At 37.3% G+C, this 26,376-nt stretch overlaps 1 protein-coding gene across 1 annotated transcript; it reads left to right on the top strand.

The window, feature by feature from the left end:
• The first annotated feature begins 7,274 nt into the window (after positions 1–7,274).
• On the top strand, positions 7,275–21,077 carry LACTB (lactamase beta). The gene is made up of 6 exons (XM_044662435.1): positions 7,275–7,628; positions 8,590–8,656; positions 11,235–11,425; positions 11,732–12,083; positions 13,168–13,333; positions 20,292–21,077. Exons 1-6 carry the CDS (start codon positions 7,275–7,277, stop codon positions 20,821–20,823), a joined length of 1,662 nt encoding a protein of 553 aa, XP_044518370.1. The 3' UTR covers positions 20,824–21,077.
• Positions 21,078–26,376: the final 5,299 nt, after the last annotated feature.

Here is a 26,376-nt window from a genome sequence, read left to right as displayed (position 1 = left end):
CTTCTAACAGTCACCAGCATTCTTATTTCAAAGATTTTTTTTTTAAATTTCAGAGATTTATAAGGAAAAAAGAAATAACTCCCAAACGCTCAAGACAGCAATTCTTAGTAGAGGTCCTAAAATATCTGAAATGTGGCAATCAGCCCTTTGACTTTTTTTTGCAATTATATGTAAACATTAGTTCCCTAGAATCTAGCTAATACTAACTTTCAAAATATCAGAATGGTGTATGACATCCACATAACATAACCATTGTTCCTTAGGGCCAGCAAAGAAGTAGAAAGAACACAGGCTCTGAAGTCAGAGGACTTTGAGCTCAAATTGCACCTCCAAAACTGTCTATCCGACCCTGGCAGCGGGATAGGGTGGAGGAGGCAATGCACTTAACCTCTCCAGGCCTCAGCTTTTGCAGCTACAAAATAAAGAAGTTAAACTCTCAGCTTCCAGAACCTTTCTAGCTCTAGTTCTCTGATGATTTGACTTTGACCACAAGCCACATAATTTTGCATGGACTTTATTCTCCCTGGGGTTAACTATGACTAGCATAAAGTCTCCTCAAGTAAGCATGCTCCTCTCCAGCCATCTGAAACTGATTGGTCATAAGGCTGGCTGAATTTCTATCTCAGAAAGTAATATGTAGCAAGGGTCATCCAATGGAGCTTAGAGTAGCCATTCCAGGGGAAGTTAGTGCTTCAAGATGAAGAGTGTCATTATTGTTGGCAGAATGGGAAGAGCTGATGACCTATTAAATGTATAAAAGTAACCCACCCCCTTCCTCTTTCTTCAATTATGGATGCAAAATCATGACAGGACCATTTCTATCAGTTTCCCCATAGTTCACCAATGTGAGGGGCAGCTTATGTCCAGGGGCCATAAATACATGGCATCTGAAATACATGTCTTGCCTAGGCAAACCTGAACCTGAGATGGTACTGCCACTATTTCCTGATCTTAGATGAAAGTCTCTAGTCTCAGAATTAGAAGTAGTCCTTTTCGTCAAGGCTCTCTTGATCTCATCCTTTCCCAATCCCAATTGGTCTCTCACTTCATCTCTTTCTTTTCACTAACTCTTTTCCCTCTGCCTATAAATATGCCCAGGTCTCCCCTATATCAAAAAGAATAAAATAAATTTTCCTAAATTGAACTTTAATCCTACCTTTTTATCCCCTATCACTGACAAACTTCTAGAAAAATGTTTTAGAGAGGTGGCTAGGTGGTTCACTGGATAGAGCACCAGGTCTGGAAGTGAGAGATCCTAGTTCAAATCTGGCCTCAGATACTTCCTAGATATGTGCCTAGGCAAGTCGCTTAACCCCCATTACCTAGCCTTTACCACTCTTCTGCCTTCAAAATAACTGTCTCCTTCAGTAATCATTCAGTTTCACAGTTCCAATCATTAAGTTCTGTGAGGATTATGTATGCTCAGTCCGGATCTCTTTTCCCAACCATTTCAAATAGCCTATTGGACATCTCTGCCTAAATGTATCAGTGGCACCTCAAATTCAATGTCCAAAACCAAACCTATCATTTTTCCTTATTTAAAAAAAAAGTCAAAAAACAGCTGCTCCATGTATTGACTTCTTTTTTTTTAACCCTTAACTTCTGTGTATTGGCTCATAGGTGGAAGAGTGGCAAGGGTGGGCAACAGGGGTCAAGTGACTTGCCCAGGGTCACACATCTGGGAAGTGTCTGAGGCCGGACTTGAACCTAGGACCTCCTGTCTCTAGGCCTGGCTCTCAATCCACTGACCTACACAGCTGCCCCCTCCATGTATTGACTTCTTTATTTTTGTAAGGACATCATGACTCTCTTGATACTCAGCTTGAAATCTCTATTTCTACTATTCCTCACATGTAATCAAGTGCCAAATTTTCTTAATTCCATCTTCTCCCAGCTACACCACAGTGACATAGGGACAGTTATCAGAGGAGGTGGCCACATTCTTGATAGAATTTAAGAAGTTCTAGGAAAGCCTACATCTCCCCAAAAATATCCTTTCTACCCACCTACCACACTGCTAAAGAGTTTTTTCTTTTGAGTTTGCTAGATTTCTTTTCCAAAACAATGGGAAAAGATCACAGATGGCATATTTTTAAAAAGTATCAGTAGCATCCCAGATGCTTTCTCATCTCTGAAAGTTTAATAAGCATGCTATATATACATATATCTATATATGTATACACACATATATGTGTGTATTATAATTGACTATAAAGGGTAAGAGCCTTCCCCAATGTCTAAAAAGGTTTGCTATTGCTCTTAGTTGTTAATTAAACTTCCTTCTTCTCCTTTGATTGGCTACAAATGGGTCAGGATATTCTCTGTTCATTAGAGTAAAAGAAGTGGCCAGGATATAATACATGGGATTTTGAGACAAATAGGATAGATATGATGCATCTAAAGGGTTAATGTTTTGCTCAGTGATTAACCAGGTGAATCAGAGAAAGAATGAAGTATGGGTAGAGTAATGTTACAGTACAGGAGTTGAGACAGTGTGTGTGTGTGTGTGTGTGTGTGTGTGTGTGTGTGTGTGTGTGTGAGAGAGAGAGAGAGAGAGAGAGAGAGAGAGAGAGAGAGAGAGAGAGAATGAGAGAGATTCATCTGAATGTAGATATACAGAGAAAACATTCACTAATATGAAACTTGATTTGTGTATGGGGAAAGTAAGGATTAGAGCCCAGAAGTAAGCACTTTTAACCTGCTAGGGTAAACCAGTGAGATTGAGTGCATGCTTGGTCCAGGGCACAACCTCAAGGAGCAATTTCAATTCTGGCAACAGTGATAAAATCCTAACAAATATTATATCTAAATGACATAGCTCTGAGTCCATCACAGAGTCTAGAGGGGAAACAGAGGATAACCCCAGAAAATGTAAGCAGATAAGGAGCTGGGAAAATGAGATCAGTGTGTGTATTAGTGGGTTTGAGATATTTTAAGTGTTTTTCCTTGATGAATACATGAGAAAGACAAGTAGAATTTTGCAAACACTTTTCTGCAACAGACCACAACATATTTATGGTCACATAAATGCCTGAGAAATATAGATAACATAAGACCTTTGCTGATTTTTGTTCCATAGAACAAAATTTCATGAATGATATTCTAGCCACCTCTTTTGTATCAGTCTCCAGAAAACTGATGACCACTTGCCTAGTTGAAGGTGAAGGAGGAAATTAACCAACAACCGAGAGCAGTAACAAGTCCTCTCTGACTTTGGGGAAAGCTGTTCCCTCTTTGCAATTAATTACAATACATAGACCCAATACACACATATCCCATGCTCACAAAACTTTTACAGAGATATGAAAGCAGGTATCTAGGTCACTAGTTGCTAATTAAATATTTGATAAATATGTCTTCTATGATCTTTTCCAATTTCAAAGGCTTTCCTCAAAAAAAAAAAGTATCTCAGTTGCGGAAGTTAAATGATATAAATTTGATAGTTGAAACTATGAAGATAACTCACTAAGTACTAACATCAAGGGAGGGATAAAAATACCAAAATATATGCTTATCTAGGATGTTCCCAAGTGAAATGGATGATATATATTACAGTGTCCAAAGAGAAGAAGGGTACAAATGCTGCTATTCACAGATGACATGGGGGTAATTGCATTAAACTCTGGAATACTGCCTCTTCAAAGAATTCCATACTTATTACAAATAAAACGGTTTAACCATCAACATTGGAAAAACAAAATGAATGACAACATCATATTGTCCAGGATATGACTAGCAGATGAGTAGACAGTCCACTTAATTTATCAGTAAATATGTGAATATATTTTGAACAGGTACTGCAGATGGACAATAATATAGTCAAGAATGGAGTAGGAAGAAGAGATTGATTTTTTATCAAACTTTTGGAATTATACTTTCAAAGAGTCTAAGTTGTTCATAGTCACAAAAGTGCATCTCTTTAGCACCAGCATTTTCCCACCAATGCTGTGTTATTATGAAGCTTAGAAAAATACAATCTCAACCTAGCAGATTGGCTAACATGATAGCAAAGGAAAGTGATGAATGTTGGAGGGGACGTGGCAAAATTGGGACATTAATGCATTGCTGGTGGAGTTGTGAATTGATCCAACCATTCTGAAGGGCAATTTGGAACTATGCCCAAAGGGCATTAAAAGACTGCCTGCCCTTTGATCCAGTCATACTACTACTGGGTTTATATCACAAAGAGATAAAAGGGAAAAAGACTTGTACTTTATAGCTACGCTTTTTGTGGTGGCAAAAAATTAGAAAATGAGGGGATGTCCTTCAATTGGGGAATGGCTAAACAAATTGTGGTATCTGTTGGTAATGGAATATTATTGTGCTCAAAGGAATAATGAGCTGGAGGAATTCCATGTGAACTGGAACAAACTCCAGGAAGTGATGCAGAGTGAAAGGAGCGGAACCAGGAGAACATTATACACAGAGATGGATACACTATGGTACAATCGAATGTAATGGACTTCTCTACTAGCAGCAATGCAATGATCCAGGGCAATTCTGAGGGACTTCTGAGAAAGAACACCATCCACATTCAGAGGAAGAACTGTGGGAGCAGAAACACAGAAGAAAAACAACTGCTTGATCACATGGGTTGATGGGGATATGATTGGGGATATAGACTAAAAGTACCTAGTACAAATATCAATAATATGGAAATAGGTCTTGATCAATGGCACATGTAAAACCCAGTGGAATTGAGCATCAGCTATGGGAGGGGGAAGGGAGGAGAGGAGGGAAAGAACATGAATCTTGTAACCATGGAAAAATATTCTAAATTAATTAATTAAATAAAATTTAAAAAAAGAAAAGAAAAATACAATCTCAGAAGAATAAAAATTGCACCTCACCCAAAGGACCTTAAAAAGATAAGGGGGGGGGGCAGCTGGGTAGCTCAGTGGAGTGAGAGTCAGGCCTAGAGACAGGAGGTCCTGGGTTCAAACCTGGCCTCAGCCACTTCCCAGCTGTGTGACCCTGGGCAGGTCACTTGACCCCCATTGCCCACCCTTACCACTCTTCCACCTATGAGACAATACACCGAAGTACAAGGGTTTAAAAAAAAAAAAAGATAAGGCATTTATTCCCTAGCCATCTAATAAGTGTCTCCTTTGACCCCCTATATCATGCCAGTCCTGATCCAGCCATTCCTTATTTTATTCCTTAGCTGTCTTCTCTCCCTCATAGCCTTCAAGAAACCTCCTTCTCCCCAACCTTTTTTTTTTTCTTTTTTAGTTATGGAACCATAATCAAATCAATACTGTCATCGCTCTTGCTGGAAAGAGTATATCTGTCACCTCCCCTACAGCTTCACTCTTCATCTCAGTAACCCTCCAAACAAAAATCTCTATTTTTAAATCGTTACCTTCTGTTTTAGACTCCATAATAAGTATGGGTTCTAAAGTAGAAAAGTGGTAAGGGCTAGGCAATGAGTTTTTAGTGACTTGCCCAAGATCACACTGCTAAGCAATATCTGAGCTAAAATTTGAACCCAGGACCTCCATTTCCCAAGCCTGGCTCTCTCTATCCACTGAGCCATCTAGCTGCCCCCAAATTATCTCTTCCAACACACTAGTGTTGGATGGAACACTGGGATTGGAGTCAGGAAGACCTGAATCCAAATGTGGCCACAGATACTAGCTGTGTGATCCTGGGCAAATCATATATGACTTAATCTCTGTTTGCCACAGTTTCCTCAACTGTAAAATGGGGATAATAAATCTATCTCACAGAGTTATTGTGAGGATCAGATATTTGCAAAGTACTTGTGAAAGTATCTGGAATATAGCAGGCATTTAATACATGCTTGCTCCCCTCTTCCCTTTGGTCATTACTCTCTTTTATGTGTTGTCTCTCTCAGAATATAAATTTCTTGAGGACAGGGACTATCTTTATTTTTGTACTTGTATCCTGGACGGGGCGTGGAAAATAGTAAGCGCTCACTAATTTTTTTCCTCATTCATTCATATTATCAGTACAATATTGGCTTGAACTAGAGATAGAATAAAAGACATCATCTATGATATAAGCAAGACTGAAAAAAGTTGCCTGAAGGAGAGACAATAGACAACCTAAATAATACTATTATATTCCAGAGATATTGAAAGCAGAGGTAGAACTCCAATAGTTTAAGACAATCTTTTATGAATTTTGAAAAGACATAAATGAGTCTTACCAGATAAAGAGATGTGAGATAGTGGTCTTAGACTGACTGGAAAGAAATACTCACAGTCATTAGTTCAGAGATCTAAGTAAAAATTCTCTTTATTACAAATCTCCAGAAAGTATAACACTGTTGGTTCTTATCTATTATAGCACCTGGCCCTGACTAGTTGTATCTAATAGCTAGCCACAATTAGGCATTCAGAGACAGAGTTTTATCTTCTATGGAATTTTCCTCACAATTCTAGGAGAGAAGATGTAATGGAAAAGTTAACAAAGGATCTGGGTTCAAATTCCAGCTCTGTCCCCTAATATTGTGCGACCATGGCCAGATTGATTTACCTTTTTGGGACACAGTTTTCTCATTTGTAAAATAAAGGGAATGTATTAGATGGCCTCTAAAGTCTCTTTCAACTCCAGAATCCTCTGATTCTAGGAACGGTATGAGAGAAATGATGGGGATAAAGATGACAACCACGGAAAATTGAGAAGGGAAGTGGAGAAAATGATGACAATGAGGGAGAATGAATGGAGGTGGGAGGAAGAGAAGAAATGGAGATAAGGTTGGCAATAAGGAAGAATAAATGGGGGGAAGGGAGAAAGGAAGTAGATAACAGTATGGAAGTGGGAAAGAATGAATAAGGGAAGGAAGAAGGAAACTAGAGAAAAGGAAAAAAGAGGAAGAATGTGAATAAGGTTGGAAAATAAAGGAGAGGGAAAGTGGTGGGAAATGGCAATGGGAAAAAATAAGAGGGAAAAGGAGAGGGCAACTGAAGAAAGACGAAGGGAATTAAAAGAAAAGGAGACAGGAGGGGAGAAAACAAAGGTGCAAAAGGTTGGGGTGGGGCAGAAAGGAGGAATTAGGAAGGGGCCACAGAGAAGAAAGAGAAGAAGAAAAACAGAAATAACAAGAAAGGATAAAAGGCGAAGTGAGTGAGAGATTAAGGTTCGATGTGTTCGGCGCTCAGACGTTCCGCGTCTTTTGCTTGGGGCTGGACGCGAGCTGGGGTGCGCGCGGGGGGAGTGCACGCGCAATCGTTTCCTTCCTCCATCCCTTGCATGCGCCTACGGGCACGCGCCCGTCAGTCTTCGAAGCCCGGGCCTGAGCCGCAAACATGTACCGGCTCCTGGGTGCGGCGATACGGCGGGCGATCCCCGGGGAGAGCTATGGCGGTCAGCGGCGCCGGTCGCACCAGCAGGCCAAGTGGCCGCTGGGGCATGGCTGGGTCGGCGGGCTGGGGCTGGGCTTGGGGCTGGCGCTCGGGGCGAAGCTAGTGAGCGAGCTGAGGGGCGCGAGTCCTTCGTCGAGCTCTGGGGCACCGCGGCCGGACGAATTGGCTCCGGGCGAGCTTCTGACCCCGGCCCTGGTCCAGCTACCCCGACAGCCTCCCGCACCGCCGCACCCCCCAGCGTCCGAGCGCTACGCCCGAGCCATCGAGAGCAGCCGGGACCTGCTGCACCGGATCAAGGTTCGAACCGGGGCGGGGCCACTCAGGCGAGTGGGGTGAGGGGACCCTTAGCCTGGCACCCCCAAACTCTTCCCTCAGAACTGGGCGCTCTTGGATTGCCCCCTCCCCACCACTTCCTCTCGAAAGGACCCTAGAGCTCATCTAATGCAACTCCATCCTTTTACAAATGAGGAAACTGAGGCTCGGAGGGGCAAAATGACTTGACTGAGGGAGAAGGAAGTGGCAGCGCCGGGGACTACTTCCCTCTGCGAGTTGCACCCCCAATTTGTCTTCATATGCAAGAAATGGGACAGTTCGTGGGCGCGTTTTCTGGATGCCGCCCTGACTTAGTGATTCACTACAGTCGCGGCCGTATTTCTTCTCAGGTGGTTTCCCAAACGGGAGCTGAGGCCCAGACCTGCCCACTCTGCCTGCCCGGACAGAAATGCCCTCCGGCATTACCCTTCAGGCTTTCTGCCTCTCTGATTTAAATTAACCACACCCAGAAAGTTTTGCAACTTACTGTCCCAGGTTTGGAAGGAACTTCTGAGACCTCGTAGTTCTACCCGTGCATTAAGACCCAAACAAATCCGTTGTAGTAGATACCCGATTAGTGGTCAACAATCTTCTATCCTTCCTCCCTCCCTTCCTCTTTTCCTTTTTTCCTTCTCCTTCCTTCCTTATTCCCTCCCCCTCTTTCCCCTTTTCCTTTTTTTCATCCCTCCCTCCCTCTTCCTTCCTTCCTCTTTTTCCCTTCTCTCCTTCCTTCCTCTATTTTTTGTGCACCACCAACTACCTTACTTATGGTTAAGCACTTTAGACCTCGATTCACCAGCAGTTAATGTCAGTTAGATTTATGAGGGACCAATTCCCTACCTGGTGAGCTCCCAATCCAAATTTTGGATAATTTGCCAAGTGATCAAGCTGTTGATTGAGTTGTCTGTTTTTCTGTTTGTTTGTTTGTTTTCCCCTCCACACGCAGGATGAGGTGGGAGCGCCAGGCATAGTAGTTGGAGTTTCTGTAGATGGAAAAGAAGTCTGGTCAGAAGGTGGGCTTAGGAAAATACATCACTTTTTTTTTTAATGTCAGTTTTGCAAATGAAATACTGTTACTAGAAATAAATCCATTTGAAAACAAGGAGTTATTCATCTTTTAAGAAAATGAAAGGTTCGCAATTATATGGAAAGCAGAATTGACTGGTTCTAATATAATACAGGATTGGGTTGTTTTTAGTAAAGGCAAAATTTAAAATGTGATAGTGACAAAAAAGAGGTTTGGAGGTAATTTTTTTCCCCAAGCTTTGTTACTAGGACAAGATGGACAGTATTATTACTTTATTTCTTAGGCAATCTTGAGAGGTATATTATAAATTGAATTTGATGAGGTGAGTATTTTTAATATGAGAGATTTTAGAAATGTATGCCCTTCAGCTGAGTGGCAGAGTGGATTGAGAGCCAGACCTAGAGAACCTAGGTTCAAATCTGGCCTCAGACACTTCCTAGCTGTGTGACCCTGGCCAAGTCACTTAACTCCCATTGCCTAGCCCTTACCATTTTTCTGTCTTAGAACCAATGCACAGTATTGATTATAAGACAGAGTAAGTATTTTAAAAAAAAAAAAAGAAAGAAATTTATGCCCTTATCCATCAAACAGAAATGAAAGCTGATTACAAAAGAACTAGAAATCATTTGGAATGAAGCACTATAAACCACATGCCCCATTAATCTCTTTATAAACACTGTTTCATGACTATTCATTTCTTCCTTGCTCACTTAATTGAGGCTTTCAAGTTTTCACTAGCCTTCAAAAGTCATTTTTCCTGGAAGTCCTTGACTGGAAGCGAGCAGTAACATCTGCCTTTTAACATCACTCATTTGAGTTGTCAGACGTCATCCTATACTTGTGTTGTAGTTTGAGTTGTGATGCCCATTGTCAGAATCATCTTGTGTAGAGTGAAAAAATAGGGAATAACAACAAAGAAATCTAGTTTGTTAAATATACCCACAGTTTTATGTTTCTGATAAGGGTGACAGTGGAGCCTCTGACTTAGGTGTTTATTTAGTAAAACATTTTATTGAATCATGTCTAGTTAAAATTTTTATCCATAAAATATTTATCTTATATGATTATATATACTTTGTTCAGAAATAGAGATTTTGGGTAAAAGCGAATGGGAGAATGGAATTTTAGGCATTTAACAGGAGAAAATCATCATTCAAATAATGTTTTCATAATATTTACTTATAAATATTTAATGTGCATAGTAATTTTTTCACTTGTATTTTACTTTATGACAGTAGAGATTGTTATTTCACATCCTTAATAAAATAATGTAAAAGTTTAGCATCTACAACACCTGTTACAGGTTTGGGAAGGAAATTCTGAGGCCTTTTAGTTCAACCCCTACGTAAATAATAAAATAAATTCCCTGTAAAATATGCTAACAAGGGGTCATCTAGCCTTTGCTTGAAATCAAAAAAGGGGGAATCCACAAAACCTTAAGCAGCTCATTTTGGATAGACCTAATTTTAGGAAAATATTTCCTTATATCAAGTCTAAATGTTTGTCTTTGGAATGTATACCTATTGCTCTAAATTCTGGGGCTAAGTGAAACAAATCCAATCACTTCTACTATAACAGCCCTTCAAATCCTTGAAAACAGTTATGTCCCCTATTCTTTTCTTCAGGATAAGTACCCTCAGTTTTGGTGGCCTAAGTTTTTAGTAGTACATGCCACATCCAAGTTTTTAAAAATTATCAATATTATCAAGGCAACTTTTGCATTTCTATCTCATGCTTTCTAGAAGATGTGAACTAACTCCTTAAATTTGATAAAGGGCATTAATTTACCCTAACTTACTGAGCAGGGGTTCTCATTGTTGCAGTGACTTCTGGCTAAGTGGAGTTTTTTCGTTATTGTTTGTATCTGTATGAAATAGTAAACTGAATTATATCTTCAAGAAATAGTTTGATGTTTACTTCTACTGAATCACTATTAGAGAGATCTTCTGATGTCCTCTTGATGTGAAAGTAGGAGTAAGTAGCATCTCCTGAAGACATTTTATTTACTATAAATAGTACAGAGGAATTTATTTTAAAATGTAAGACAACCAGCTTTTTTTTAGATAAGGATATTTCATATAAATCCCTTAAAATTCTTTGCTTAATTCTCAGATTTAAGCAAATTATTATGATAAAAAGAATTGTATGGTAAAGTATAGTAGTAAGGCCTAATTCTGGTTTAAGCCCAAGGTTGCATTTGTATTGGTTTCATAAAGGAATTTTGAGTCCTTTTCCTTTTCCTATTGGTTAATGTTGAAGAGCTGAAATAAGCAATTTAAGATTCCTTTCAAATGTATTTTCTGCTACATGCTAAATGTAAATATCTTAGTTCTTCTGGAACACTGATGTCAAACTTGGCACTAAACTTTCACCAGGATCCCTAAGAATGCATTTTGACTTAGAAAACAGATTATAATATTAAGTACTATTGCAATTTTAATTATTTTGTTAATTTTCCCAATTACATTTTAATTTGACTGGGCTCACAAGAGAGAGTGTTTGACACTGTTCTAAAATGTGCAAAAAGCTTAAATTTATTAATAATTGCTTTTTTTCTGTTAAAGGTTTGGGTTATGCTGATGTAGAAAACAGAGTTCCATGTAAACCAGAAACAGTTATGAGAATTGCTAGCATCAGCAAAAGTCTTACCATGGTGGCCATTGCCAAATTATGGGAAGAGGGCAGATTGGATCTTGATATTCCAGTACAGAAATATGTTCCTGAATTTCCAGAGAAAGAATATGAAGGTGAAAAGGTAGTAAAATTCACATTTCATCGCAGACATGTCAAATTTTGGGGGGGGGATTATATCTAGGTGTGGTAGAATATCTTATAGCTTACTTTTTTCTTTTGCATTAAATACTAATGGTAGGCTTTCCTTTTAGTTTGGGGTCTTGAAAATTGTAAAGAAAATAGTTTTTCTTACCATGTTCCAGAATTGAAAAATATGATTATTACATTATACTTTCTCTATATGTTCAAAAAAATGACCCTTAGAGTTTATCATATTTCTACTTTATTACTTAATATATTATTTGAATTTATATGTTTTAAAAATTAGGTTTCTGTCACTACAAGATTATTGATTTCTCATTTAAGTGGAATTCGCCACTATGAAAAGGATATGAAAAAAGTGAAAGAAGAGAAGGCTTATAAAGCTTTGAAGATGATGAAAGAGACAATGGAATTTAACCAAGACAAAGACTTGAAAGAAATAGGAGGCAAAAGTAATGAAAAGAATGACATTGCCAAAGTTAAGATAGAGCAAGATAGTGAGGGCAAAGGCCGAAATTCCAAACCTGGCAAGAAGAAGAATGATTTTGAACAAGATGAATTATATTTGAAAGAAAAATTTGAAAATTCAATAGAGTCTCTAAGATTATTTAAAAATGATCCTCTGTTTTTTAAACCAGGTGAGTACAGATTCTGTTTCTTAACATAGTCATTATTTCAGTATTAGATTTGGGATATAAATGATACTGTCTTCAGTGCAATAGATTTAAGTGAAGATTGTATGTGTCCTTTTGCAAATGTAACCATGCCCATTAGTGTTAAAGGCTTACAAAGAATGGCATTTAGTAGCAGTCATTTACAGTTAGCCCAATTTAAGAATACCATATAGTCTTATTCCCTTATTGATATGATTTACTATGTCTTTCATGTGTAAGAATTTGGCAAATAACTAGTTTTCAAAATAAAATAATTTAAGAGGTTTAATAGATATAGACTAAATTATAGGCAACTGTTTCTATGTATAATGCCTTTTGTAAACAAATCTATTAGTAATTTCTGCAAACCAAATTATATGTTCTCTTGATAAAATATATGATTGCATAAAATTCTAATGTGTTTTGATAGTATTTCATTTTTGCATTGTCAGTATGATGAATACCATTAGATTGTTAGAAAAGACTATTTTTGTGCTTATTGTGTATTAACCTTGAAAATTATTGTTCCACATACCAAGGATTTAAAAGAAGTCAGCCAGTGACTTACCCAAACAAAAAAGAAATGAAATACAATCTTCCTTTTGCTTATAGTTATTGGTTAACCTAAGTGGAACTGTACCAATTTTTTTAGAACTGATGACTTTTGAAAGCCAATTTAGGGGCAGTGAGTTGGTTCAATGGATAGAGAGTCAGACTTGGAGCCAGGAGGACCCACATTCAAATCTGACCTCTGATACTTCCTAGCTGGGTGACACTGGACAAGTCACTTAACCCCAGTTGCTCAGCCCTTACCACTCTTCTGCCCTAGAACTGATATTTAGTATTGATTCTAAAGCAGAAGGTAAGGGTTTTTTAAAAAAAAGAAAGACAGTTTGCAAGACTACTAAAGTATGTTCATTACCTTTCTTAAAATGTCAGAATAAGATGTTCTGGGTTTCAATAAATGGGTCAGTTTTCTCAGCACATCTTTTGTGGAGTCCCTGTATGTCATAACAATGGTTACATAATTTTAAATAATGAGGTTTTTCTCTTGCACTCATGCCTCAAGGTAGTCAGTTTTTGTACTCAACTTTTGGATATAGTCTACTGGCAGCTGTCATAGAAAGAGCTTCAGGACAGAAGTTTTTGGACTACATGCAGAAAATATTCCATGACTTGGACATGGTGACAACTGTGCAAGAAGAAAATGAACCAATGATTTACAATAGAGCAAGGTAAATGAATACTTTATGTTTGTGTTGTATGGTTCTCTGGTGTCTTAATGTTTATCTAGTTTGTGAATTGAGTCATAACCCCTTGACCCACAAGTAGACATTTCCATACTTCCATCTCCAAATGAAGTAGATAAGACCTGCTTATAAAGTATTTTGGGCTTTGAGGCTTTAAATTTAGGATATTTTATTCCTCACTTTTACAGGTTTTCAATTTAACTGTAATTTGAATTGAAATTATCTGAAGGCTTATTTGAAAGAAAATTATAGATGAATTGCCTGAAGCAAGAACTTACCAGTGTTTTTTGTAAAATCTTCACATTTAATTTGGTATTGATCAGCTTACAAGGGTTTTTTATTCTTAAGGAATATGTTTATCATTCATTTAAGTGGGAAAATTTGGAGGAGTTTTGTGGAAGCTGCACATTACATGTAAAGGCCAGCAGATGACACAGAAGAAGTTTAGAAACTTAACATGTATAGCTTATGCCCAAATATTTAACCCAGATTTTACAGTAAAGTACTGTGAACACCTCATAAAAGAAAAAGAAGAAAATTAAGACTTCTTCTTTGGTAGAAAAGGAGGGTCAAAAATGTTTACATGGATTTTTCTAGATCATAGGGCTACTGTGTGCCTCAGACTCCTGTGATGAGGAAGGGATGCCTGTATATACATGAGTACAAAATGCAAAGTATTTTGGGAAGAAGAGTATTAAAAGTTTGACTCATGAAATATCTTCATTCAAAAAGTAGTGCTTGAGCCATATCTTAAAGAAAGAGAGGGATTCTGTAAGGTGAAGTTAAAGAAGGAGTACATTCCAGGCATTTAGAACAACTGTGATAAAAGATCAAAATGGTAGAGACTTCAGAAGAAGAAAAGATTAAGATCAAGAATGTACAGAACTATACAAGAAAATCTTACTATCACTGATAACCATGATGGTGTGGTTACTGATCTAGAGCCAGACACTGAAGAATGAAGTCAAATGGCTGGTAAGAAACATTGCTAGCATTAAAGCTAATGGAAGTAAGGGAATTCCAGCTGAACTATTTAAAATCATCAGGATGATGCAGTTAAAGTGTTACAATCAAGCCAGCAAATTTGAAAAGCTCAACAGTGACCCTGGATTGGAAAAAGTCGGTTGATGTCCAAATCCAAAAGACGCAGGCAATGCCAAAAGAACTTTCAAATTGTCAGACATCTTTGCACTTTCACACACCACAAGGTTATGCTTAAGATTTCACAAAGTAGGCTTCAACACCATGGAAACAGAATTAACAAGAGGTGCTGAATGGTTTTTGAATAGCCAGAGGAAGTAAGGACCAAATTACCAACATTTGCTGGATTATGGAGAAAACAAGAGAGTGCCAAGAAAACATCTACTTTTGTTTCATTGATTATACAAGCCTTTGCGTATGTAGATCACAACAAATTATGGTAAGTTCTCAAAGAAGTGGGAATACCAGATCATCTTATTTGTCACCTAAGGAATTCATGCAGGTCAAGAAGCAACAGTTAAAACTGGATATGGAACAACTGATTGGTCCATATTGGGAGAGGAGTGTGGCAAGATTGTATGTTTTTAACTTATAAGCAGAGTACATCACGCAAAATGCGAGGCTGATCAAATCAAAAGCCTGAATTAAGGTTGCTGGTGAAAATATCAACAATCTGAGATATGAAGGCAATACTACTCTGATGGCAGAAAGTGAAGAAGAAGATGCTAGATGAAGGTTAAAGAAGTCAATATAAAAACTAGCTTGAAGCTTAACAGTTAAAAAAAAAAATCAGGGGCAGCTGGGTAGCTCAGTGGATTGAGAGCCAGACCTAGAGACGGGAGGTCCTAGGTTCAAATCTGTCCTCAGACACTTCCCAGCCGTGTGACCCTGGGCAAGTCACTTGACCCCCATTGCCTACCCTTACCACTCTTCTGCCTTGGAGCCAATACACAATATTGACTCCAAGATGGAAGGTAAGGGTTTTTAAAAAAAAAAAACCTTTTTTTTTTAAATCAAGATCATGGTATCTGGTTCTATTACTTCCTGGCAATAGAGGGAGAAGAAATGGAACAGTGTTAAATTTTATATTTTGGGGCTCAAAGATCACAGCAGATGGTGACTGCAGCCACAAAATTAAAAGACACTCCTTGGAAGGAAAGCTATGGCAAATTAGGACAACATATTAGAAAACACAGACCTTTCCTTACTGACAAAAGACATGTATAGTTAAAGCTTTGGTTTTCCCAGTTGTAATGTATTGGCTATGACGACCTAGGCTATAAATAAAAAGCTGAGCACCATAGAATTGATGCTTTTGAATTATTGTTGGAGGAGACTTTTGAGAGTTCCTTGGACAGCAAGGAGATCAAATAAATATTTTAAAAATTTTAACTATTCATTGGAAGGACAAATACTGAAACTGAAGCTTTAATACTTTGGCCAAATAATGAGAAGACAGTACTCACTGGGAAAGACTGATGCTGAGAAAGATTGAAGGTCAAAAGAGAAATGGTCAAATGATAGAGGATGAGATGGATGGATTGTGTCATGGAAGCAACAACAAATATGAGATTAGAAAGTCCTGGTGTACTGTGGTCCACAGGCTCACAGAGTGGGACATAACTAAACAACAGGACAACCAAAGGGCTTGGCGTTGGAGAGTGTTGGATACTATGATGATATAAAGTCTTCAATTTTACTAGATAGGAGGCGTAATAATATATAGTGAGACTTAAAAGATAGGCTAGGATCAGGTTAAGTAAGTATCTCCCTTGGATCTTGGATCTTGACTATCTTCAAACTTTAAAATTTGTCAACTTAACAGATTTATTGAATTAACATAATTTACATTTGATAGTGACAGATTTTCCTTTTTTCTTTTACGTTTTAGAGGTAAGAGAAAAAAAATGCAATTAAAATCAGTCATTTTTATTAGTTGGCTCATTTGTGAGAGAACTACCAGGAAAGAGTCTTGAAACCTGAAATGAGGTTTTAGGTTAGATGTATTTTTTCATTCATCCATTTTATATATGCCTAAGTATAGTTATATATTTAGCAAGGCAAATAAGACAAAAGCTTACTTTTATTTGTCAAATGTCCAAAAAGTGGCTATCATGCAAAAGTATTTTCAAAGATACTCTTTTTCCAAAATTGTCACCAAAATTTTTGAATCTTTCCTATTACTACTGAAACCTCATTATTTTGCAATACCTAATAGTTTTCTTTGCTTTTGTTAATGGTATAAAATCTCATTCTTTTTTTAAAATTAATTTAATTCAGTTTTTTGGTTACATCTTAACTTCCAAAGTCTCCTCCTTCCCCATCCCACACTAGAGGTCACTATTTCACTTACACATGTACACAAATAAAACCATACAATACATACTTTCTGTTTATCATCACGCATTTTTTTGGAGGTAGATAGCATCTTCTTTCATTAGGTCCTTTGTAGTTGATTTGCATATTACACAGAATTAAAACCTCATTCTTGCTCATTTTTGAAGATTTAAAAGTGTATATTGCAATCCAGCCTTGAACCTGAAAGCTTCTTGGCTCTAGAACAATGGTTCCCAAACTTTTTTGGCCTGCTGCCCCCTTTCCATAAAAAATATTACTTAGCACCCCTAGAAATTATTTAAAAAAAATTTTTAATAGCAATTAATAGGAAAGATAAATGCACCTGTGGCCATCACTGCTCCCCTGGATTGCTGCAGCACCCACCAGGGGGCAGTGGCGCCCACTTTAGGAATCACTGGTCTAGAAGAAATAAAATTGGAAATGAGGAAAGAATTTTAAACCATAGCACTATACATTTTATAACTGTTAAAGTTTGCTTTTCTTCAGACCTCAGATTCAGTATTACTCAGGAAAGTATGAGGAAAAGTTGACAGTTTTATGGGCATATAAATATGTCTGAGGAGTAATTTTTTTTTCATCTGATGTCAAGGATTCTCTAGATTCTGTGAAATTACAAAGAACAACTTTAGTACCCAGTGAGATACAAGAATACATTTCCTTATTTCTTTTATCAGAGCTCCATCAGTATGGAACATTGCATATAACATCAGATTTTTATGGTATATTTTTTGCTTTTCCCCTTTTACAAAATAAATTTATATTGCTATCTCTTGTTTTTCACATGATTTAAATTTCTCCCAGTATCTCTCCTTCCCCTCCCAGAGAGCTATCCCAAATAACAGCATTTTTAAAAAAGATAATAAAAATTGGAAGAGGAATGGGATGAGCAAAACTGATCAGTACATCAAAAAGATTTCCTTTCTTTAAAGAAGAATTATTTGTTATAAGGGATGGCTGCTGAAGAGGAGGAGGGGATACAAAGGAGATAAGGACAATGTAAAACCAGAGGTATCAATAAAAATTGATTTAATAAATATTTTATAGGAAAAAATGAGAATGTTAGTTGTAGAAATCATTATTATTCCTCCACACCTACCTCCCTTCTAAAGTTCTCTGTTTACATTGAAGATTCCACTATTTCTCAAGTCACTCAGGTTCGTAATCTTGGCATTACTCTGGTCTCTTTATTCTGTCACTCCACAAATCCAGTCATTTGCCAAATCTTGCCATTTTTACCTTCCCAATATCTCTTATCTTTACTACCCTTGTTAAGATCCTCATCATCTCTCAACTAGACTTCTTACCCATTGCTACCAAAGTGATTCTTTTTGAGAAAATGTGACCTTATCACTCCCCCATCAATGAACTTCAGTGGCTCCCTATTGTCTTTCAGTTAAAATATAAGCTTCTCTGTTTCTTTTAAAGCTGGGCACAACCTGGCCCCAGCCTCTTTCATCCTCATTGTGCATTTCTTCCCCTCCCTCATCAAAGCAAACTGCTGTTCTGCACACACAACACTACATCTTACATCTCTCAGTCCTAGAATGCACTCCCTCCTAACTTCCACTTAAAAGCTTCTCTGTTCCTTTAAAATATGGCTTAAGGGGCAGCATGGTGGCTCAGCAGATAGAGTGCTAGCCCTGGAGTTCTGAGAACCTGGGTTCAAATCTGGCCTCAGACACTTCTTAGCTATTTGACCCTGGGCAAGTCACTTAACCCCAATTGCCTAGCCCTTATTGCCTTTCTGTCTTGGGACCTCTACTTATATTTATTCTTAGATGAAGCTAAGAGTTTTAAAAAATGGCTCAAGCACCACTTTCTTCATGAAGACCTTTCCATTTCTTTCTCTTCCTCCAACTTCTAGTGCTGCCCCTCCCAAACAATCTTACATTTTTAACTACTTTGTATTTATTTTCTTTATATTCTGTATATTCACTTAAAAATGAAGCTGTAGCCCTTTTTAGAATGGAAAGCCCCAAGAGAGTAGGGATTACTTCATTCTTTATACTTACATTCCCAGCACATAACAAGGTTCCTGATACATAGCAAGCATTTAACAAATGTTCAATGATGGATTGACATCTATTGACATATACTATATATAGGAACAAAAGGTCCATTTGTTCCCTTTGAGTTTAACTTCTCTAATCTGGGAGAGAAAAGAACTAGATTGTTAGAACAGGCAACTTAAAAAAAATAATTTGAATTTGTTGCTGATTAGTCTCATATATGTAATTACAGAAATAGAAGATATAGTACCAGGTTATTGTGAAGAAAATTAAACCTTAAATTATGATGTAAATATGAGCCAGTAGTATGATACATAATTCTAGCATTGTTATTACCTTAGAACCAATCTAGGAAATATATGATAATTTAACTTCACCAGAGCCTACCAATCTTTAATTGTATTCTATGCCACTTTCATAACTGTAGTGATTCATACTAGTGAAGGAAAGGTAGTAAAAGGAGATACTAAAAAGAAAGCTAGTGTTGTCAGTGCCTAACAGGTGATAAGTAGCCTGGTTACGAGGGCTATTTCTGCATACATTTTGAGTTTTAATACTTAGGACCATTACTTGTGATAATATAAAACCTCAGAAATCTGAATCATTTGCTAATCCATACTAAAATTATCTTTGTAGTATAGAAGTATAGAATTATCTTGGTAGTATAGAAATTTGCTAAGCAAATTGTATATCAAAGGAAATATGTAGAATCAAATGTAATAACATTTCAGGCAATTATAAAATAACTTTATATGGAAACTATTCAATTAAAATTCTGCTAATTGTTTATAATTACCTAATTATTAAATCATTAATTCCCTAAAAGAAGGTCTAGCACCCTTTACCTATTTCAGTATGTACTTTAATTATCCAATTTTGTTCTTTGCACTTTGAAACTAATTTTTATTCCAACAAGATCTTTTATGAAAAGCATTTTTCTTGAGCTGAATTACACTCTCTGCTGCATTATTTTTCTGACTTTCTATAATCCCATTAGTGTTTCTCAGAACAGATAATTACATTTTGTACTTATACACACTTTAATCTTGGGAACTTTTTCTTTATAATTCTTTATAATTTGGGATATATAATACATGATTATATGTAATATAATATTATATATAAAAACAATTTATGTGTGTATATGTGTGTGTATGTGTATACACACATATATGTATATATATATATATGCCTAGAGATGGGAGGTCCTGGGTTCAAATGTGACCTCAGACACTTCCTAGCTGGGTGACCCTGGGCAAATCACTTAACTCCTATTGCCTCATGCTTCCCACTCTTCTACCTTGGAACATACACAGTATTGATTTTGAGATGGAAGTTAAGGGTTTTAATTTTTTTTTTTTTAACAGACTGGCTTTCATTAACAAGATAACTAGATCATTGCCTTTTCCCAGTCATTTATACTGCATTGGCGCTGAATCATACTGGAAAAATTCGGTTTAGTTCTTGGCTCACAGAATTGAAATGTAATCAGTTCTATGTACATCTTTTCCCATTTAGCTTAACGTGGACAGTCAAAAGTAGATTATTGAATTCTTAATAGTGACTAGTAACCATTCTTATTTCATTTCATTTAGGTTTTATGTTTATAATAAAAAGGGACGTCTTGTCAATACCCCTTATGTGGACAACTCTTATAAATGGGCCGGCGGTGGATTTCTTTCTACAGTTGGTGATCTTCTTAAATTTGGGAATGCAATGCTCTATGGTTACCAAATTGGAATGATTAAAAACTTAAATGAGAAGCTTTTGCCAGGGTACCTCAAGCCAGAAACCATGGTCATGATTTGGACTCCCGTGCCAAACACAGAGATGTCTTGGGACAGAGAAGGAAAATATGCAATGGCCTGGGGTGTGGTGGAAAAGAAGCAGAAATATGGCTCCTGCCGGCAACAGAGACATTATGCTTCTCACACTGGAGGGGCAGTGGGTGCTAGTAGTGTCCTGCTAATTCTTCCTGAAGATTTGGAGGTAGAAACTTCAGATAACAGGATGGCCATTCCCCCAAGAGGAGTGATTGTTACCATCATATGTAACATGCAGTCTGTTGGCCTCAATAGCACTGCCTTAAAAATTGCACTGGAATTTGATAAAGACAAATCAGACTGATTGATTAGCACCAGATGTGGTAAATTTAAATAGCATTACAAATAACAAAAGTACCAAAAGACATGAGATTTAAGAATGAATTTGTAATAGGAAATAGGCAATGCAGAGAATTATGTACCTCTTAATTGTTTTAACTTTTTATAAATATGTTTGGCTTTTTGTGAAATTAGTACTTTATGCTCAGGGAAGTAACCTTATGATTTTTACTTTTTTCAGAAAGTTAACTCATTTGAAATAAAATATTCTATTAAAAATTTGTCATTTTTGTTAATTGGGGAAAATTAATTTGTTATTTGAAGGGAAAATCCTAATTGACAGTTAGCTTCAGACTTTGTTTTCTTAAGGTAATAGCAAAAACAGGAAGAATTAAAAGGAATAGCTCATTATAATTTGCAGCCTTTTTAGGAAACTGTAATTTACTGATCATAGGCATTCAAAATGGGAACTGCTTTTCTTTTTGGCTAGTCAGAGTAAACAATAATTGTTTAGAAGTGGAGATATAGGCTGATGAAATATCAGTTCTCCATAAATAGATTTTTCTCTGTCACGTGTCTGGCTCCCTTGATGTCTTAGGGGCTTAGAATATTGATTGGGCTTCATATCTGACCCTAATTTCCACCTCCAGAATCCTACAGAGCTGCAGGTCTTTCCTGCCTCCTTTGAAGACCCCACATAAGCCAAGTCCCAAGACGGGGTGTCTCCTTAGCAAAGAAGCCTTTAAGGAATAGCCGATTGGGCCAGGAGCTCCCAGCATAACCAAGGGCTTGGGGCAAGTGCCTATTCTGTGTGTGCTTTGCCTTGATCTCTGCATCTAATTCCTAGCTCTCTTTAAGACCTGTTGACTGTCTACTTTTCCTTAATTGAAGAAACATGGCATCGTTGAGATTATGTTCTGGGGTAGATTGAGGAAAGTGATGTTAACAGGTGTGTGACCCTTGGCAAGTCATCCTCTCAACAGCCTCTCCCCATCTACAAAATGGCACATCTTTTTTTACCAGGTAGATATGAGACTCCAGTGAAATAATGTATGTAGAGGCTTATATACATGTCAGTGTTTTGTTTCAGTTTTGCCTAACATTTTGGTCCCTGTGCTTGGTTGGCTTTTGGCCACCTGCTGTGGCTTACTCTGAAATTCTTGGGTATTCTCAACCCTCATCTGCTTGTTTAATTTCTGAAGAGTATCTGTGAACATTCTGATTTTTTTTTTGGCCTGTTTGATTTTTGATTCATTGACATTCTTTGTGCTTCTTATTGTTACAGCTAAAAAATGGTTTGCAAATGAGTGAATTCTTAATTTCCCAAGTTTTTTAGGAAACAGTGGTGAAAATTTTGGTTACTAGAGTTTTCCCTTATCCTTTGGCTGTCCCTACATGCATTGTAGGCATGTGACAATTTACATCTGAGTACTCAAAGCAAATCTTTACATATTAATCTGGAGAAGTATTTTTGAACTTCAGATTCCAGGGTATTGTCTATTAATTTCAAACTATTTGTAGATTTGGTACTCGGTTGACTATAATCATCGGTCCTTTTGTAAACCTCCCATTAATCACCAGGGGAAAAAATATGCAAATCTATTCCCATTTCAGTAAAATCAATTTAAATTGAATACCTTACTGATAGCAGTACAGTAACATTATAATAAAAGTAATAGCCCACACCTAGCAATAATTTCCATTTATATTATACTATAAATTATGTTTTGACAAGAATTTTTATGATCTCAAATATTTATTTCCCTTTTTAGGGCATGAAAAGCCAGATGTAGTGTCTTCAAAGATGATTTGAATTCTCTTATTCTAGTAAAAATATATTTAAATGAGTATTAAAATTGATTAATTACTTTAAAATTGAAGTAGTAAAATTTAGTGAGAATTAGAGCTCAATTTGATGGCTCTGGTTTATTTTTGGGGGGGATGCCCCAAACCCATACCTGTATCTTAGGATCAGTGTTAAGAATCAGAGCCATAAGGGGTAGGGAATTAGAGTTAGGTGAATTGCCCAGGATCACACAGCTAGGAAGTGTTTGGGGTCATATTTGAACTCGGGATGTCTCACCTCTAGGCCTTTGATAGTTTTTTTTTAAGCAACAAAATAAAAGTAAATCCTATTCTTGAAAAATGTTCTGTTTCAATATGCCCACTTTATTTCTAAATATCTCACTGAGTTGTGTTTAGACTATAATTGAATCCTATTGTGACCACCTGTGCATCCTTAGGACTTGTAGGTTAGACATTCCCTCAGCCCTGAAGCTGGACGCTGTATTTTTTTTTTTTTTTTTTTTTTTGTCTCTTCCAAAGAGAAGAGTAAACTCCTGGAGAGGAGGGACTTGAGTTTTTTCTGCTTGCATGTGCCCAGTGCTCTGCACTTGGTGCTTACTAAATACATTTTCATTTATTATTATGTAGGAGTCACAGGTCAGTTGATTGTATCTTCTATTTCTACCCTGCCCCATCCTGACAACACCTGATAAAACCTGAAATGGCCTCTGTAGAATGAGTGTTAGTTGTAGCTAACATCATCTTAAAGAGCTTCCACTGTACTTAAGAGATATTTAGCAAAGGAACTTTGTATTATGTTACAATGCTTAATAGAATATTTCGTCTTTAGAGCTATATGGTCAGTAAAAAATGACCAGTGCTACCTGAGTAGCAAATTGTGTAATTTAATACTGAATTTTAAATGTTTTACAGAATTGAATTTTTTTTAAAACTCCTAATCAAGGGCAGCTGGGTGACTCAACTGAATTGAGAGCCAGGCCTAGAGATGGGAGGTCCTGCTTTTAAATCTAGCCTCAGACACTTCCTAACTGTGTGACCCTGGGCAAATCACTTAACCCCCATTGCTAGCCCTTTCCACTCTATTGCCTTGGAACTAATACACAGTATTGATTCAAAGATGGAAAGTAAGGGTTTAAAAATTACATTAAAAATTTTAAAACCCTTTCCTAATCAAGTAGGATGTGAAATGTGACATTTCATTTTTAACTAAAAAGTTAATAAGCCAAGAATTCTTTTATAAGTAAAAATCTTTGGTACTGATTACTATATTGAGATGGGTCATTAAACCACTAGGGAGATGGATGAAGACTACTTCATATGAGATAAAACAAAAAGAGCTTTCCCAATTTTTACATCTTATATTTTTTTACTTCATTTGATTTCTGGGTCTCTTTTTCCATATGGGCAATTTTGTCTTTTAAGATGTTTTATTTTTGTATTACTTTCAATTATTTTTCCCACTTTTCTTCACATTTTTCTTTCATCTTTCTTACTTGGTTCTTGAACTCCTTTTTGAGTTCCTCCAGGGCTTGTAACCAGTTTCCTTTTTTTTTTTTTTTTTTTTTTTTTAAGTTTGGATGTGTTTGCTTGTTTCTCAGTCTCTGCTGTTGCTTATATATTTTACTCTTTTTTTCCATAGAAATTCTCCAGGGTCAAGAGCTTTTTTTGCTGTGACTTATTCCTTTTGCCACTAAAGGATTGAGATTCCTGTGTGTTGGTGATCATTGCTTTCTTAGCTTCTGCTTTGCCTTGGTACTATCTTCCCTTCCCTGTCAGAAGTCTGAGTGAGGGCTGGTAGATCTGTGATGTTCTTTGTGCTATCTTCCTCAGCTGCTAGTGCTGCTGCTGCCACTGCAGCTATGGCAGCATGGGAGTGAGTCCCCTGCTATTCCCAGAGTGTCTCACTGCCCAGATCTGGCACAGCCCTCCGGGGTGAGTTTGTGGTGCTTTCAGCCAGCTCCCAAGAATTTGGAGATTTCCCTAGGCCCAGTTCTCACTAGTGTGGTGGGTGGGGAGAGGAGTAATCCCTTGTGTACTTTTGCCCCCTTATAGAATGAGAGTGGAAGAGCACCTTTGCTTGTCCTGTTTTGACCTCTGACCTTTTGAGACACTTTTTTTTTTTAACCCTTACCTTCCCTCTTGGAGTCAATATTGTGTATTGGCTCCAAGGCATAAGAGTGGTAAGGGTAGGCAATGGGGGTTCTTACTTTTTTTTTTTTTATCTCTTTGGGATACAAACCTGGTAAAGGTATTGCTGGGTCAAAGGATGTGTCTGTTTTACAACCTTTTGGGCATAGGTCCAAATTGTTCTCCAGAATGGTTATATTAGTTCATAATTCCCAACAGTGCACTAGTGTCTCAATTTTCCCACATCCCCTCCGAGTTTTCTCACTTTCCTTTTCTGTCATAATAGCCAGTTTGATAGGTGTGGCATAGTAACTCAGAGTTGTTTTATTTGCATTTCTCTAATAGTGATTTGGAGAATTTTTTTGTATGACTATAGAGAGCTCATCAAAGTAGGTAACTTTTTTAAGTGCTGCAGATCTAATCCATCCATACCCTTACCCCATTCCACTCTTATCCATGTCTTCAATAAATCTTCCATAAGGAGTTTACTCAGAGGGACCTTGCCCTAATCTTCTTGGCATTGTATGGATGCCATTTAGAGCCCATGGAGAGTTTTATCATTTTATCCCTTGCTCTCACCAACCAACTGGCCTACTTTTTCTAGTCATACATCTTTCTAATGATGGCTTTCATACCCTTCCTCTTACTTGATTCTTGGTTGACAATGTGTTTAGATTTACTTATGTAGATCATGTACCTACCTCTTAATTGCACTTGGTTGACTCAATTTTAATTCTGGAATTTCAAATGAATTTATACTCTAAAGCAGTGTTGCTCCCTTTGGCAACATATTGGACATGGAGGGTGAGAGATAGTATGTCCTTGGAATTTTGCACCTGAGGGACTGTGAAGATGTTGCCCTCTATAGCAAATGGGAAGGGAAAGGAAGTGGGAGGGTTGGGAAAGGTTTAAGGAGAAAGATTATGGGTTTGGTTTTGGACACATTGAGTTTACCATGTTTACTAAACATTCAGTTCAAGATGTCTTTTTTTTTTTAACCCTTATCTTCCATCTTAGAATTGATAATTTGTATTGGGTTCTAAAGCAGAAGAGCTGTATGGTGCTGGGCAATGGGAGTTAAGTGACTTGCCCAGGGTCACACAGCTGGGAAATGTCTGAGGCCAGATTTGAACCTAGGACCTTCCATCTTTAGGCCTGGCTCTCAATCCACTGAGTCACCCAGCTGCCCCCTTAAGATGTCTTAAAGGCAGTTGGAGATCTGAGATTAGAAGTCAGCAGAGAAGTTAGAGGAGAGGTAAATTTGAGCATCATCACCTTGGAGATGGTAATTAAATTCATGACAGCAGATGAGATCACCAAGAGAAGCAGTATAGAGGGAGAGAAGAAGAAGAACTAGGGTAGAACCTTTAGGATACTCACAGTTAAAAGGTCTTTCTGGATGAGGATCCAGCAGGGTAACAGTTGTCAGATTGGTAGAATCAGGAAAGAATGATTTCCCCAAAACCTAGAGAGTATTAAGGAAGAGAGGGTGATGAGCAGTATGAAAAGCTGCAGAAAGGAGAAGATTTTTTAAAAGGCTATTGGATATAGATCACCAACAACTTTGGAGAAAGCAGTTTTGGTGGAATGATAAGGTTGGAAACCAGATTGTAAGGGGTTAAGAAGAGAGTTGAGAGGAAAGTGG

Source organism: Gracilinanus agilis, chromosome 2, assembly GCF_016433145.1.
Source record: "Gracilinanus agilis isolate LMUSP501 chromosome 2, AgileGrace, whole genome shotgun sequence".
Taxonomy (NCBI): Eukaryota; Metazoa; Chordata; class Mammalia; order Didelphimorphia; family Didelphidae; genus Gracilinanus; species Gracilinanus agilis.
This window is presented reverse-complemented; position numbering and strand designations above follow the sequence as displayed.